This window comes from Silurus meridionalis, chromosome 9 (assembly GCF_014805685.1).
Source record: "Silurus meridionalis isolate SWU-2019-XX chromosome 9, ASM1480568v1, whole genome shotgun sequence".
Classification (NCBI taxonomy): Eukaryota; Metazoa; Chordata; class Actinopteri; order Siluriformes; family Siluridae; genus Silurus; species Silurus meridionalis.
This window is the reverse complement of record NC_060892.1, coordinates 26,558,243-26,573,472: the sequence shown is the minus strand read 5'-3', so window position 1 is coordinate 26,573,472 and position 15,230 is coordinate 26,558,243. Positions and strand designations below refer to the sequence as shown.

The 15,230-nt window shown below is 42.5% G+C and overlaps 2 protein-coding genes across 4 annotated transcripts; both read left to right on the top strand.

Moving 5' to 3' along the window:
* The first annotated feature begins 505 nt into the window (after positions 1-505).
* sgta (small glutamine rich tetratricopeptide repeat co-chaperone alpha) lies at positions 506-6,058 on the top strand. 2 transcript variants are annotated; one of them, XM_046858317.1, is made up of 13 exons: positions 506-710; positions 2,201-2,344; positions 2,423-2,526; positions 2,844-2,934; positions 3,081-3,180; positions 3,280-3,384; positions 4,265-4,403; positions 4,499-4,561; positions 4,953-4,990; positions 5,110-5,205; positions 5,307-5,425; positions 5,591-5,597; positions 5,696-6,058. In XM_046858317.1, exons 2-11 carry the CDS (start codon positions 2,245-2,247, stop codon positions 5,413-5,415), a joined length of 945 nt encoding a protein of 314 aa, XP_046714273.1. In that variant the 5' UTR covers positions 506-710; positions 2,201-2,244; the 3' UTR covers positions 5,416-5,425; positions 5,591-5,597; positions 5,696-6,058. The 2 variants fall into 2 exon arrangements, with proteins under 2 accessions (XP_046714273.1, XP_046714272.1); XM_046858316.1 differs by having other exon boundaries at positions 508-710; positions 5,591-6,058.
* A 90-nt stretch (positions 6,059-6,148) lies between these two features.
* Positions 6,149-15,066, top strand: LOC124391622 (zinc transporter ZIP3-like). 2 transcript variants are annotated; one of them, XM_046858315.1, is made up of 3 exons: positions 6,149-6,443; positions 6,638-6,913; positions 13,168-15,066. In XM_046858315.1, the coding sequence occupies exons 2-3, from the start codon at positions 6,707-6,709 to the stop codon at positions 13,906-13,908; spliced, it is 948 nt and encodes a 315-aa protein (XP_046714271.1). In that variant the 5' UTR covers positions 6,149-6,443; positions 6,638-6,706; the 3' UTR covers positions 13,909-15,066. The 2 variants fall into 2 exon arrangements, with proteins under 2 accessions (XP_046714271.1, XP_046714270.1); XM_046858314.1 differs by having other exon boundaries at positions 6,149-6,913.
* Positions 15,067-15,230: the final 164 nt, after the last annotated feature.

Here is a 15,230-nt window from a genome sequence, read left to right as displayed (position 1 = left end):
GTATAATAAAATGTTGCGTCCACTTGAACTTATAACGAGCTATAAAGGTTTATAACCATTCTTTGTCCTGAGGTTTGAATTCAAAAGACCACCAAAAAATATTAGAATTAATACAATTAAAAATATAGAAAACTATTAGAAATATGTTTATATTCAATATATTAGTGGTCAGTGGATGAACCCACTTGAGGTGAACTGGATCACAGAGTGATCAGTGTCTGATCTTATACATGATCTAAAGTCTAATAGAAAACCCTCCCAGAGGAGTGGAGTCTGTCGAAGAAGCCCATGATGTTGATGGTCAGGATTCTACACACTTTTAATCTCTTTTATTTAAAGAGAGAGAATTTGATGTACAGTATTTATGATGTTAGCCATCAGAGTTCTCAACATGAAGGGACTGGACTGAAACACACACACACACACACACACACACACACACACACACACACACACACACACACACTTTGTTTCACTGTGTACTGCACTGTAAATTGGGTTGAATTATAATAAAGCCTCCCTTGCTAGCCTTCAAGTATTTATGAACTTCTCACTCCGGACCAGCAGGTGTCGATATCCTGCCGCGCTGTGGTTTCGCCGAGCGTGATGACGTATCCCTGCGGAGGGGGCGGGGCTACGTGCGGCTGGGCTAGCTCGCGCAGTAGAGTCCGGAGCAGATCAGCGGAGAGGATCAGGTGCAGCGTCACAGAGTGAGTACCGTGTCAGGGCCTCCAGGGCGCCGTGTGGCTCCGCCCGGGGGGGGGATTAATCCGTAAATATTCCGCAATACGGAGCTTTTTATCCCCTTTCCCACCTCTGAGTTTTATAAAGTGTTTAATTTCTTGCTGCCGCCGCGGTGTGAAGGCAGCTAGCCGGCTAGTCATGAATGCTAACCCTCGGTGGAGAAGCTGCTGCTGTGGCGGAGTTTGCTAATCTCACCCCGCTAACAGGGTTTATCTGATCCGGTTTATCTGAGATAATAGTAGATTTTTCTACCTCTCTCTCTCTCTCTCTCTCTCTGTGTGTGTGTGTGTGTGTGTGAGAGAGAGAGAGTGAGATCTGGTGCAGAGTCCCGGCAGTGTATTGGGTCACACTGCACTCTGACTAACCGAGTTTACTAGAATGTTCTGTTCACTGGCGCTCAGCTGCTGCTTCATTCAGTTCAGTAGATTTTTACTTGTAGAGCGCGTTTTACAGAGAACATTGTCTCTAAGCAGCTACACAGATGGAGCGGTTATAAGCTTGTATAAAGGAATGTCTAAGTTTTGTGCCCATAAGTTTGTTCCTAATGAGTGAGCGAGTGATGACTGTGAAGGAAACGCTCCCTGAGGAAGGAACCTTGAGAGGAACCAGACACAAAACAGAACCTCATCACTGTATGTTTATTTATTTCAGCTCCATTATTGAGGTGTGTAGTAACAGCTGCTTAAATCCAGAACTGTTCATGCAACACGTGGTTCTGAGCACTGGTGATATTAAATACAGTCCAAATCCATCCTCAAAGTTCTTGAGTTGTTCAGTGGCTTCATGGATCTTCAGACTGTAGATGTGGAACCATCCTTACACAGAGTGGCCTTCAAATAAGAAGCATTCCATCCAGAGGTAGGACGCTGTGATGAAGCAGGCAGATCTGAAGAGAAGAAAAGGACTGGAACGCTGATCACAGCAACCTCAGGGTGTGTTTATTCGACAGAGAGAGAGAGAGAGAGAGAGGAGGGTGACAGGAAGAGAGATGATTATGATTGTTAAGCATAAGCACAGACACACACACACACACACACGCTAAACGTGTATTCATCAGGATTTGCTGTGTTATGTAGTAGTTATCTGGCTGTGGTTGTTTCCAGTTGTAAAGGATGAGATCATGCAGGTCAGAGGTGAAGTGTGTATCAGTGTGGAGGAGAAATGGTTTATTATAATTATTGTTATTATTATTAAATCTGCATTAAAACCCCGTGTCTAATCAGTAAGATTGCCGTTTGGGTGGTTGGTGTTGTGTAAAGCTGCAGGGAGAGATGATCCCTGATCCAGGTGCTGAACCTGTTGAGCAAGACCAGACTGATCAGATGTCCAGGAACAGTGAGGTCACTGCTGGTCATGATTCAGATCTGCTACACTATTCCCTGAATCAGCAGTTTATAATCACAACTTTATTGTTATACTTTATTTTCTGAGTGCAGTCTCTTCACCTGTCTTTCAGTTTTCCTCATCAGTACCTGGAGAGGTCCTTACCTCCAACCGACAATGACTGATACGAAGCGTCTTGCGTTCTCCATTATACACTTCCTCCACGACCAGCTGACATCTGGGGGCTTGTCATCAGATGCTCAAGAAAGTTTAGAAGGTACACACTGAGCCATGTTCAGATCGCACATTATGGTTATAACACTGATGTGTAATGGCTCTTGGATCTGCTCTCTAGTTGCCATCCAGTGTCTGGAGACTGCGTTCAGTGTCTCATCTGAGGACCAGACTTTAGCAGTTTCTGAGACTTTGCCGGAATTATTCGCAGCAGCAACTGTTAAGGTAAAACACACACACACACACACACACACACACACACACAGTCTGTGTCTGAACATCTGTGGACTCCTGACCATCACACACACACATGCTAATGCTACACTAATGCTTTTGGGGTTAAAGGGGGGGTTCCACACAGCTCCAAAATCTGAATCTGAGTAATGTGTCCTGAACAAGCACATGTGTGAGATAATCAGGTGTCCACAAACATCTGGCTGGATAACGTCTAGTGTTCTTTTTGCAGCGTTGTGTTACAAATCAGATTTAGAGTAAAGTTAATTGATTGGATGAGGTGTGTGTGAATGTGTGTGATGTTGCAGGTAACAGATACGCCTCAGGTTAAAGTCACCTCAGATAATAGTTCTCCTACAGAGGATCAGCTGGCGGAGGCAGAGCAGCTGAAAAGTGACGGTATGTACATGCACCAGTTTTCTTTTTAAACTGCGGTACTGAACTAAATACGGCATTAACGCATTACATAATATCAAAATATAAAGAGTGATGTGTGTGATCCAGTGGTAGTGATGTTCTGATTATTAATAACGTATTTAATCCAGGTAATGAACAAATGAAGGTGGAGAACTTTAGTGCCGCAGTGGAATTCTACTCAAAAGCCATTCAGATTAATCCTCACAACGCAGTTTACTTTTGTAACAGGTAACACGTCAATATTCTTCATCCCGGGAACAGTGTGAAGGTGGTTGTGTTGTTGTGTTGTGTATGTAAAGCCCTGTGCTGGTTCTGTGCTCTCTGTAGAGCCGCTGCCTACAGTAAACTGGGGAACTACGCTGGAGCGGTTCAGGACTGTGAGTGTGCCATCGGAATCGATCCCAACTACAGTAAAGCGTATGGACGGATGGGGTGAGATATAGAGTATAAATTAGAATGTATATTATATAAGTGCTTGGTCACATGAGTTATTTTTTAATTTGCTTGTTGTCATACAGGGAAACACGAATCGTTCCTCTTTTCAGCTCCGTGTACTGTGTAATTCATGCTGTGTGTTATTACAACACTTACCTTTATCACACACTTCTAATGATTTATAGCCACACTGGTTCCCCTCCTGTTCTCTGTTCCCTGTGTGTTCCACCTACACTGAAGCTGTGATTGATGTGGATCGAGCCTGGCTGACTTTCCTCTGATAATAACACTAGTGTTTAGAGGATTAGAGACTGGATCTTCCTTCTCAGATTGATGTGTGGGAGTATTTGAGATGTTTGGATGTTGGCATGCTGTCCCCTGAGTCTCAGTGTCTCTGTATATTTGTCAGTGTTGGTTATGAGCAGAAGATGTATACGCTTAGTAACGGTTCTGTAACAAACATTACTCTATTATAACCGTATGGGAATGAATTGAATCCCAAATGCAAAAGTCGTTCAGTTGGGAGTATTTTTGTGATCCGAACATAAGGAATAATTCATGCTGGATTAATAGATGTTTCAGTAGTACTGATTTTCCTTCTCCTCACATGCTCATGTTGATAAACCAGTTCCTGGTATAACACATTTACAAACACCCACAAAACTCCATTACAGGCGGCGCTCAGCGTGTAAGCATCAGAGTTAGGAGACTGTATTCCAGCGCACTGAAGTCATTATTTTCCTTTACAGAAATCAAAACAAATGTAATCTTCAACCTTCCCCAGTTGTTTACTCTGTTTTTATATGATTTATTTAATGCAGTTAATAGAACTGATGTTCATGCAATATGACCTGTTACGTTTTCTTCTCGTAATCAGACTGGCCCTGTCGAGTCTGAACAAGCACACCGAGGCTGTAGGCTACTACAAGAAAGCTCTGGAACTGGACCCCGAGAACGATACGTACAAATCAAATTTAAAAATTGCTGAGCAGAAAATGAAAGAAACTCCAAGTCCAGTAAGTTCACTGATGCACAGAACCAAGTTACAGTCTCCTCCTGGGGATCAGAAAAGGAACTGCGGGATTCACCATGTTTTTTTTCTCTTCTGCAGACAGGTGGAACGGGAGGCGTTGACCTGGCGGGTCTGCTCAGTAATCCCGGGTTCATGAGCATGGTGGGTGTTTATCTGTAAAGAGAACTACACTGTATGGTCATATATATGTGGACACCTGCTCATAAAATCTCCCAGTGCAGATTTAGTTCCTGCATTGTGCATTTTGAAAGTCTGAGATTTGAATTGTCTTTGTGGGGATTGAAGGTCAGGCTTCTGTGCAGGAGGTTTGTCTTCATTGTGCTTGCTTTGTGCACAGCGGCATTGTCATCCTATCATGACATCATACAAAATCTACACAATCTTGTGCTTTAGACTTGGAGGGAGCTTTTTGTGGATGAACCAGATACAGGTGTGAGGGTCAGGTGTCCACATACTTTTGACCATGTAGTGTAAATAAATCAGCTGTTTGAAGCAGGCTAATAAAGTTACTGACTCATTTCTTTGTTTTCAGGCTTCTAATCTGATGAATAACCCACAAGTACAACAGCTGTGAGTGTTTTTATCTTTTCAGACTGAGTCACATGATCAGGAGAGATTTCAGTAAAGTGGTGCTGGAATACAGTACAACGTTGTTATATGCTTATTTGTGCAATGTTTAATCTCTTCAGTGTGTCAGGGATGATGTCTGGATCTTATGGGCCAATGGGAAACACCGCAGCGCCACCCACAGGGCCTCCAAATGACATATCAGGACTTATTCAAGCGTAAGGTTTCACACAGCTCTTCTCTTCTGACCTAACATGCTACACTGTTCACGTACGCTTAAAGGTTTTATATTAATGAAGCATGTGTTTGATCTGTACAGTGGTCAGCAGTTTGCACAGCAAATGCAGCAGCAGAACCCTGAACTGATCGAGCAGTTACGGAGTCAGATCCGGAGCCGACCCCCGAGTGCCAGTAACGAAGAACAATGACATCGAAGCAGTACGACTCGATTCTGTTTACCTAAAGCAGCAGAGTTCTAGATCTGATGAGTTCTGTGTGTTAAAGAAGCTACCAAAACAAGGCGTTATGTTTATCTATCACTTTTTTAAATGCATTTTAACACTCACTGTGGTCATCTTTCTTCTTTTCCATGGTATGGTGAAGAATCATGGTGAGGAACACAGAGAAGACCGGCTCGCTTGTTTTTTTTTTTTTTTGTTTTTGTTTTTTTGTATATTCTTTTTAAGATCTGTTCTATTACAACTCCAGGGACTATAAACCAGTCTGACGTCACACGGAGCATGCGTGCCCAGCCGTCCTCCTCCCTGCATCGCCTCTCTCCGAAGAAACCAATGTAGCCAAAAAATACATTTTCAAGGTCGTATCTGGCCACCTAGATGCTGAGAAGCCTGTCCAGATGTACAGAAGCATCACCCTGGTTTAATTCTCCTCATTTCTGTGTAACTAATACTTGCTGATGGGTTGTCATTGAACACACATCTCTTCGTGGACTGGGTCAACACACGATCATTTCCATTCTGCAGTAACAAGCTGTCTTTGTGTGAGCAGAAGAGTTTGTAAACGATATGTACACTGTTGATATGGAAATTAAATGTCAGATTTCAAGTAGGACATGTTTGTTGTTATCCTCTGTTATCCACTGGAGAGTTGGGAAGGCAGCAGAAGGTCATGTGACAGTCGGTTTATTTGTTTTGGAATGAAATCTTGGACAGTTTGCATGAGGAACTCACACCGAATCACTGATCTACCGGATCAAAGAGAACTGGTTTATAATCACCATTCCGCCAATCAGACTTGTGCCCTGCAGCATAGGCTGTGCTCTAAACAACACTTTACACTACAGCTAGTGTGCCTAAGTAGGGCATACGGCTTGCCCTAACACACAGGAAGTGCGCCTACATAGGGAGCAGGGAGCTGTTTGACATTCAGCCGCTCCACTGACTAGAACCCGGACAGGTGATTTATACAGACGGAAGTTAGCCGAGGAAAGGAGCAGGTAACCGAGGAAACGATCACTATTTAACATTATAATCACTAACAAATCATTATTTATAAGTTGGTGAATCACATGTAAATTCATATTCACCTTTTATAGCGCTATTAGCATTAAAGCTAGCCTTTTTGAAAGTCAAACGTTAGCTAGTTAGAGGGTCAGGTTCTCAGTTTTAGCATCGATGCTAACCCCTGCAGGTAAACGCAAGGCCATGCTGCTGCTGGTATCCTGGTAGGCTGCTTCAGCGGGGATTTAGCCTCCACATCATGGAGCTGTTTGTGGGTAAGATCCTGTGCCTTATAGGCATGTTCGGTCTGATGCTGGGAGCCATTCTGATCCCGGTCAGGGTGATGCAGACAGACCTGGACAAGGCTGCGAGATACAGGAGAGCTGTGGCCTTTACTAACTCTTTTGGAGGAGGTGTGTTTCTTGCCACCTGCTTCAACGCCCTTTTACCTGCTGTCAGGGACAAGGTGAGACATCCACACCCTTACACACATACACGCATACAGCCTCATATATACATATATATATATATATATTCTACACCTTATAAACTACCCTCATTACTACACACTACCCTCATATACCACCCTATACCCTCATAAACTACCCTCATACTACACACTCCTCTCATACCACCCTCATATACCACCCTATACCCTCATAAACTACCCTTATATACCACCCTATACCCTTATAAACTACCCTCATTACTACACACTCCTCTCATACTACCCTCATATACCACCCTATACCCTCATAAACTACCCTTATATACCACCCTATACCCTCATAAACTACCCTTATATACCACCCTATACCCTTATAAACTACCCTCATTACTACACACTACTCTCATACCACCCTATACCCTCAAACTACCCTTATATACCACCCTATACCCTCATGAACTACCCTCATATACCACCCTATACCCCCATAAACTACCCTTATATACCACCCTATACCCTTATAAACTACCCTCATTACACACTACCCTTATATACCACCCTATACCCTCATGAACTACCCTCATTACTACACACTACCCTTATATACCACCCTATACCCTCATAAACCACCCTCATTACTACACACTACCCTTATATACCACCCTATACCCTCATAAACTACCCTCATTACTACACACTACCCTCATATACCACCCTATACCCTCATAAACTACCCTCATACTACACACTCCTCTCATACCACCCTCATATACCACCCTATACCCTCATAAACTACCCTTATATACCACCCTATACCCTTATAAACTACCCTCATTACTACACACCTCTCATACCACCCTTATATACCACCTATACCCTCATAAACTACCCTTATATACCACCCTATACCCTTATAAACTACCCTTATATACCACCCTATACCCTTATAAACTACCCTCATTACTACACACCTCTCATACCACCCTCATATACCACCCTCATATACCACCCTATACCCTCATAAACTACCCTTATATACCACCCTATACCCTTATAAACTACCCTTATACCACCCTATACCCTTATAAACTACCCTCATTACTACACACTCCTCTCATACTACCCTCATATACCACCCTATACCCTCATAAACTACCCTCATACTACACACTCCTCTCATACCACCTCATATACCACCCTATACCCTCATAAACTACCCTTATATACCACCCTATACCCTTATAAACTACCCTCATTACTACACACTCCTCTCATACTACCCTCATATACCACCCTATACCCTCATAAACTACCCTTATATACCACCCTATACCCTCATAAACTACCCTTATATACCACCCTATACCCTTATAAACTACCCTCATTACTACACACTACCCTCATATACCACCCTCATACCACCCTTATATACCACCCTATACCCTCATGAACTACCCTCATATACCACCCTATACCCCCATAAACTACCCTTATATACCACCCTATACCCTTATAAACTACCCTCATTACACACTACCCTTATATACCACCCTATACCCTCATGAACTACCCTCATTACTACACACTACCCTTATATACCACCCTATACCCTCATAAACCACCCTCATTACTACACACTACCCTATATACCACCCTATACCCTCATAAACTACCCTCATTACTACACACTACCCTCATATACCACCCTATACCCTCATAAACTACCCTCATACTACACACTCCTCTCATACCACCCTCATATACCACCCTATACCCTCATAAACTACCCTTATATACCACCCTATACCCTTATAAACTACCCTCATTACTACACACCTCTCATACCACCCTCATATACCACCTATACCCTCATAAACTACCCTTATATACCACCCTATACCCTTATAAACTACCCTTATATACCACCCTATACCCTTATAAACTACCCTCATTACTACACACCTCTCATACCACCCTCATATACCACCCTCATATACCACCCTATACCCTCATAAACTACCCTTATATACCACCCTATACCCTTATAAACTACCCTTATACCACCCTATACCCTTATAAACTACCCTCATTACTACACACTCCTCTCATACTACCCTCATATACCACCCTATACCCTCATAAACTACCCTCATACTACACACTCCTCTCATACCACCTCATATACCACCCTATACCCTCATAACTACCCTTATATACCACCCTATACCCTTATAAACTACCCTTATATACCACCCTATACCCTTATAAACTACCCTCATTACTACACACTCCTCTCATACCACCCTCATATACCACCCTATACCTCATAAACTACCCTTATATACCACCCTATACCCCCATAAACTACCCTTATATACCACCCTATACCCTTATAAACTACCCTCATTACTACACACTACCCTCATATACCCTTATAAACTACCCTCATATACCACCCTATACCCTCATGAACTACCCTTATATACCACCCTATACCCTTATAAACTACCCTCATTACACACTACTCTCATACACCACCCTTATATACCACCCTATACCCTCATGAACTACCCTCATTACTACACACTACCCTTATATACCACCCTATACCCTCATAAACTACCCTCATTACTACACACTACCCTTATATACCACCCTATACCCTCATAAACTACCCTCATTACTACACACTACTCTCATACACCACCCTTATATACCACCCTATACCCTTATAAACTACCCTCATTACTACACACTCCTCTCATACTACCCTCATATACCACCCTATACCCTCATAAACTACCCTTATATACCACCCTATACCCTCATAAACTACCCTTATATACCACCCTATACCCTTATAAACTACCCTCATTACTACACACTACTCTCATACACCACCCTTATATACCACCCTATACCCTCATGAACTACCCTCATATACCACCCTATACCCCCATAAACTACCCTTATATACCACCCTATACCCTTATAAACTACCCTCATTACTACACACTACCCTTATATACCACCCTATACCCTCATGAACTACCCTCATTACTACACACTACCCTTATATACCACCCTATACCCTCATAAACTACCCTCATTACTACACACTACCCTTATATACCACCCTATACCCTCATAAACTACCCTCATTACTACACACTACCCTCATATACCACCCTATACCCTCATAAACTACCCTCATACTACACACTCCTCTCATACCACCCTCATATACCCTTATAAACTACCCTTATATACCACCCTATACCCTCATAAACTACCCTTATATACCACCCTATACCCTTATAAACTACCCTCATTACTACACACTACTCTCATACACCACCCTTATATACCACCCTATACCCTCATGAACTACCCTCATTACTACACACTACCCTTATATACCACCCTATACCCTCATGAACTACCCTCATTACTACACACTACCCTATATACCACCCTATACCCTCATAAACTACCCTCATTACTACACACTACCCTTATATACCACCCTATACCCTCATAAACTACCCTCATTACTACACACTACCCTCATATACCCTCATATACCCTATACCCTCATAAACTACCCTCATACTACACACCTCTCATACCACCCTCATATACCCTCATAAACTACCCTTATATACCACCCTATACCCTCATAAACTACCCTTATATACCACCCTATACCCTTATAAACTACCCTCATTACTACACACTACTCTCATACACCACCCTTATATACCACCCTATACCCTCATGAACTACCCTCATACCACCCTATACCCCCATAAACTACCCTTATATACCACCCTATACCCTATAAACTACCCTCATTACTACACACTACCCTTATATACCACCCTATACCCTCATGAACTACCCTCATTACTACACACTACCCTTATATACCACCCTATACCCTCATAAACTACCCTCATTACTACACACTACCCTTATATACCACCCTATACCCTCATAAACTACCCTCATTACTACACACTACCCTCATATACCACCCTATACCCTCATAAACTACCCTCATACTACACACTCCTCTCATACCACCCTCATATACCCTTATAAACTACCCTTATATACCACCCTATACCCTCATAAACTACCCTTATATACCACCCTATACCCTTATAAACTACCCTCATTACTACACACTACTCTCATACACCACCCTTATATACCACCCTATACCCTCATGAACTACCCTCATTACTACACACTACCCTTATATACCACCCTATACCCTCATGAACTACCCTCATTACTACACACTACCCTATATACCACCCTATACCCTCATAAACTACCCTCATTACTACACACTACCCTTATATACCACCCTATACCCTCATAAACTACCCTCATTACTACACACTACCCTCATACCACCCTATACCTCATAAACTACCCTCATTACTACACACCACCCTTATATACCACCCTATACCCTCATAAACTACCCTCATTACTACACACTACCCTCATATACCACCCTATACCCTCATAAACTACCCTCATACTACACACTCCTCTTATACCACCCTCATATACCCTTATAAACTACCCTCATATACCACCCTATACCCTCATAAACTACCCTATATACCACCCTATACCCTTATAAACTACCCTCATTACTACACTACTCTCATACACCACCCTTATATACCCTATACCCTCATGAACTACCCTCATATACCACCCTATACCCTCATAAACTACCCTCATTACTACACACTACTCTCATACACCATCCTTATATACCACCCTATACCCTTATAAACTACCCTCATTACTACACTCCTCTCATACTACCCTCATACCACCCTATACCTCATAAACTACCCTCATATACCACCCTATACCCTCATAAACTACCCTTATATACCACCCTATACCCTTATAAACTACCCTCATTACTACACACTACTCTCATACACCACCCTTATATACCCTATACCCTCATGAACTACCCTCATTACTACACACTACCCTTATATACCACCCTATACCTCATGAACTACCCTCATTACTACACTACCCTTATATACCACCCTATACCTCATAAACTACCCTCATTACTACACACTACCCTTATATACCACCCTATACCCTCATAAACTACCCTCATTACTACACACTACCCTCATATACCACCCTATACCCTCATAAACTACCCTCATACTACACACTCCTCTTATACCACCCTCATATACCCTCATAAACTACCCTCATATACCACCCTATACCCTCATAAACTACCCTTATATACCCTATACCCTTATAAACTACCCTCATTACTACACACTACTCATACACCACCCTTATATACCACCCTATACCCTCATAAACTACCTCATATACCACCCTATACCCTCATAAACTACCCTCATTACACACTACCCTTATATACCACCCTAAACTACCCTCATTACTACACACTCCTCTCATATACCACCCTCATATACCACCCTTTACCCTCATAAACTACCCTTATATTCCACCCTATACTCATAAACTACCCTCATTACTACACACCTCTCATACCACCCTATACCCTCATAAACCACCCTCATTACTACTCACTACCCTCATATACCACCCTCATATACCACCCTATACCCTCATAAACTAGCCTCATATACCACCCTATACCCTCATATACCACTCTATACCCTTATAAACTACCCTTATAAACTACCCTCATTACTACTCACTACCCTCATAAACTAGCCTCATATACCACCCTATACCCTCATAAACTACCCTCATATACCACTCTATACCCTTATAAACTACCCTTATAAACTACCCTCATTACTACACACTACTCTCATATACCACCCTCATAAACTACCCTCGTATACCACCCTTTACCCTCATAAACTACCCTCGTATACTACCCTATACTTTATATATATGTATTGCTCTCATCTGAATTACAACCTGGAACTGGACTGGACTGCACATGTTCATATGGATCATATGGATGAATCTGTAGCAGATGTATGAGCTGCACATCCATGGTGTGGATGTCTTTTTCTACCACCTCCCAAAAGTTCTCCCCTGGATCCTGTCTCATAATGAGATCCGGTCATAAGATATACTGGGCCATAATTCTGGGCTGTTCCATCACAAATATGCCATTTGCAGTCCTAATATTCCAGACAGTATGTCTGGAAACCCAATCTCATCTGAATAATACATTAGACTCGGTCTGTTCTGTTTTTCTTCAGGTGGATCAGATCCTCAATGTGCTGAAGATCAACACGGACTACCCTGTGGCCGAGACCATGATGATACTTGGGTTTTTTCTCACCGTGTTTGTTGAGCAGGCTGTTCTGACCTTCAGGAAGGAGAAACCGCCCTTCATCGACCTTGAGACGTTTAACGCAGGCGGCTCGGAGGCAGGCAGCGACTCCGAGTACGACACGCCTTTCATCGCTCCTGCGCGTACCTCGCACCATCACGCGCACCATCACGCGCATCACCACGGTCATTTCAACCCTGCAGAACTGACCCGTGCAGGACCGCTGCGGCTCGCGAGCCTCGTCCTGGCTCTCTCTGCTCACTCGGTCTTTGAAGGCCTGGCCCTCGGGCTTCAGGAAGACGGCGCTAAATTGGGAAGTCTTTTCCTCGGAGTAGCGATCCACGAGACCCTCGCTGCCGTGGCTGTAGGGGTCAGCGTGGCTAAAGCAGGACTTCAGCTGCAGGATGCTTGCAAGCTGGGGGTCACAGTCAGCCTCATGATCCCCATCGGGATTGGGTTGGGGATGGGGATCGAGAGCGCTCAGAACCTGGCAGGAAGTATCGTCTCTGTGGTGCTCCAAGGCCTGGCAGCAGGCACCTTTCTTTTTATTACATTCTTTGAAATTCTCTCTAGAGAGTTGGAGGACAAACATGATCGGCTCCTGAAGGTGCTTTTCCTCGTCTTAGGGTATGGTGTGCTTGCAGGTCTAGTCTTCATCAAGTGGTGAAGATCTCATTGTTCCTCAGAGCAAATGATCTCATTAACCTTCCTCATTACCCAAACCAAAAGAAAAGAGCTTCCTGAATATACTCTAAAAACTTACTAACTTATTACTTCCATTTCTTAAATTTCTACACCTATGAAAGCGCAGACTGGAGAGCGCAGACTTGAGCCCTCAGACTGGAGAGCGCAGACTGGAGAGAGCGCAGACTGTAGAGAGCGCAGACTTGAGCCCTCAGACTGGAGAGCGTGCAGACTGGAAAGCGCAGTCTTAAGCCCTCAGACTGGAGAGCGCAGACTGGAGCAGGAATGTGTTTTTATTGTGATGTATTAATGTGGATGATGTTGGACAGCAGATACTGTGTGATTATTGTTAGAGATTTGATGCTGGAGCACCTCCCAGTCCCTGTTTTACCCATTTTATATACTCTAAATAGAATCAAGTACGGAATCTCACTGCTCTCTCATGATCACTTTATAATAAACTCTTCAGCTATCAGACTTCATTATAATGTATGAAATATTAGAATATTTAAATATGAGGGTCGTTTGGGGTGTATTTATTTGTGCCAGATTGCTTTTATTCCTTGAATTTCCCTATAAAAACATGTCCAAGTTGAAGTAGTGTGTAGTTCTGCTTCTATGATGTTACATCTATATTCTTTAATAACATGCTGCTGAGGAGTCCTGAAGGTTAACTCAAGGTTAATTGAAATAGAGATTAAAGCCGTTTTTTTTTAATTGAAGTTTTATTTTATTTTTATTTTTTATTTTATGGTTGTGGATTTGTAAATGAATCAGTTTTTTCTGACTCTGTAATCTGACCTGCAGATTATATGCTGTATAAATATTTTAATTCCTCCTGTTAAATCTAATGTTGTATGGCGTGTATTTATAAATCACTTCCTGGAGGGTGTTTGGATGAAATGCTTTCTGAAGGAAACGGGGTTTTATACAGAACTGTTTATGGTTTCAGCAGAACTTTGGACTGAAGACCTGCTGAATGATATCAGTTTAAACGTTTACCTGGTGACTGTAAGAAACATGTTACTGTACTGATTTTCAATTACGAATATTCCGTTTGACTAGAACAATAACTGGTGTAAAATATCTACACATGAAGTATTTGTTATAGAAAAAATATGAATGTATTTAAAGAACTCCAGCACATGTTTCTGCCCCATCAGTCTGTAGCACATGAAACATTTCTACTTTACTGTAACATCAGAGGAGAAGATCAGACCTGTTCAGTGGAGCTGAATGTCAGCAGTTCTGCTTCACCACACACTGCTGTACTCTGCTGTACTGTTCATTACACGTTAATGTCCC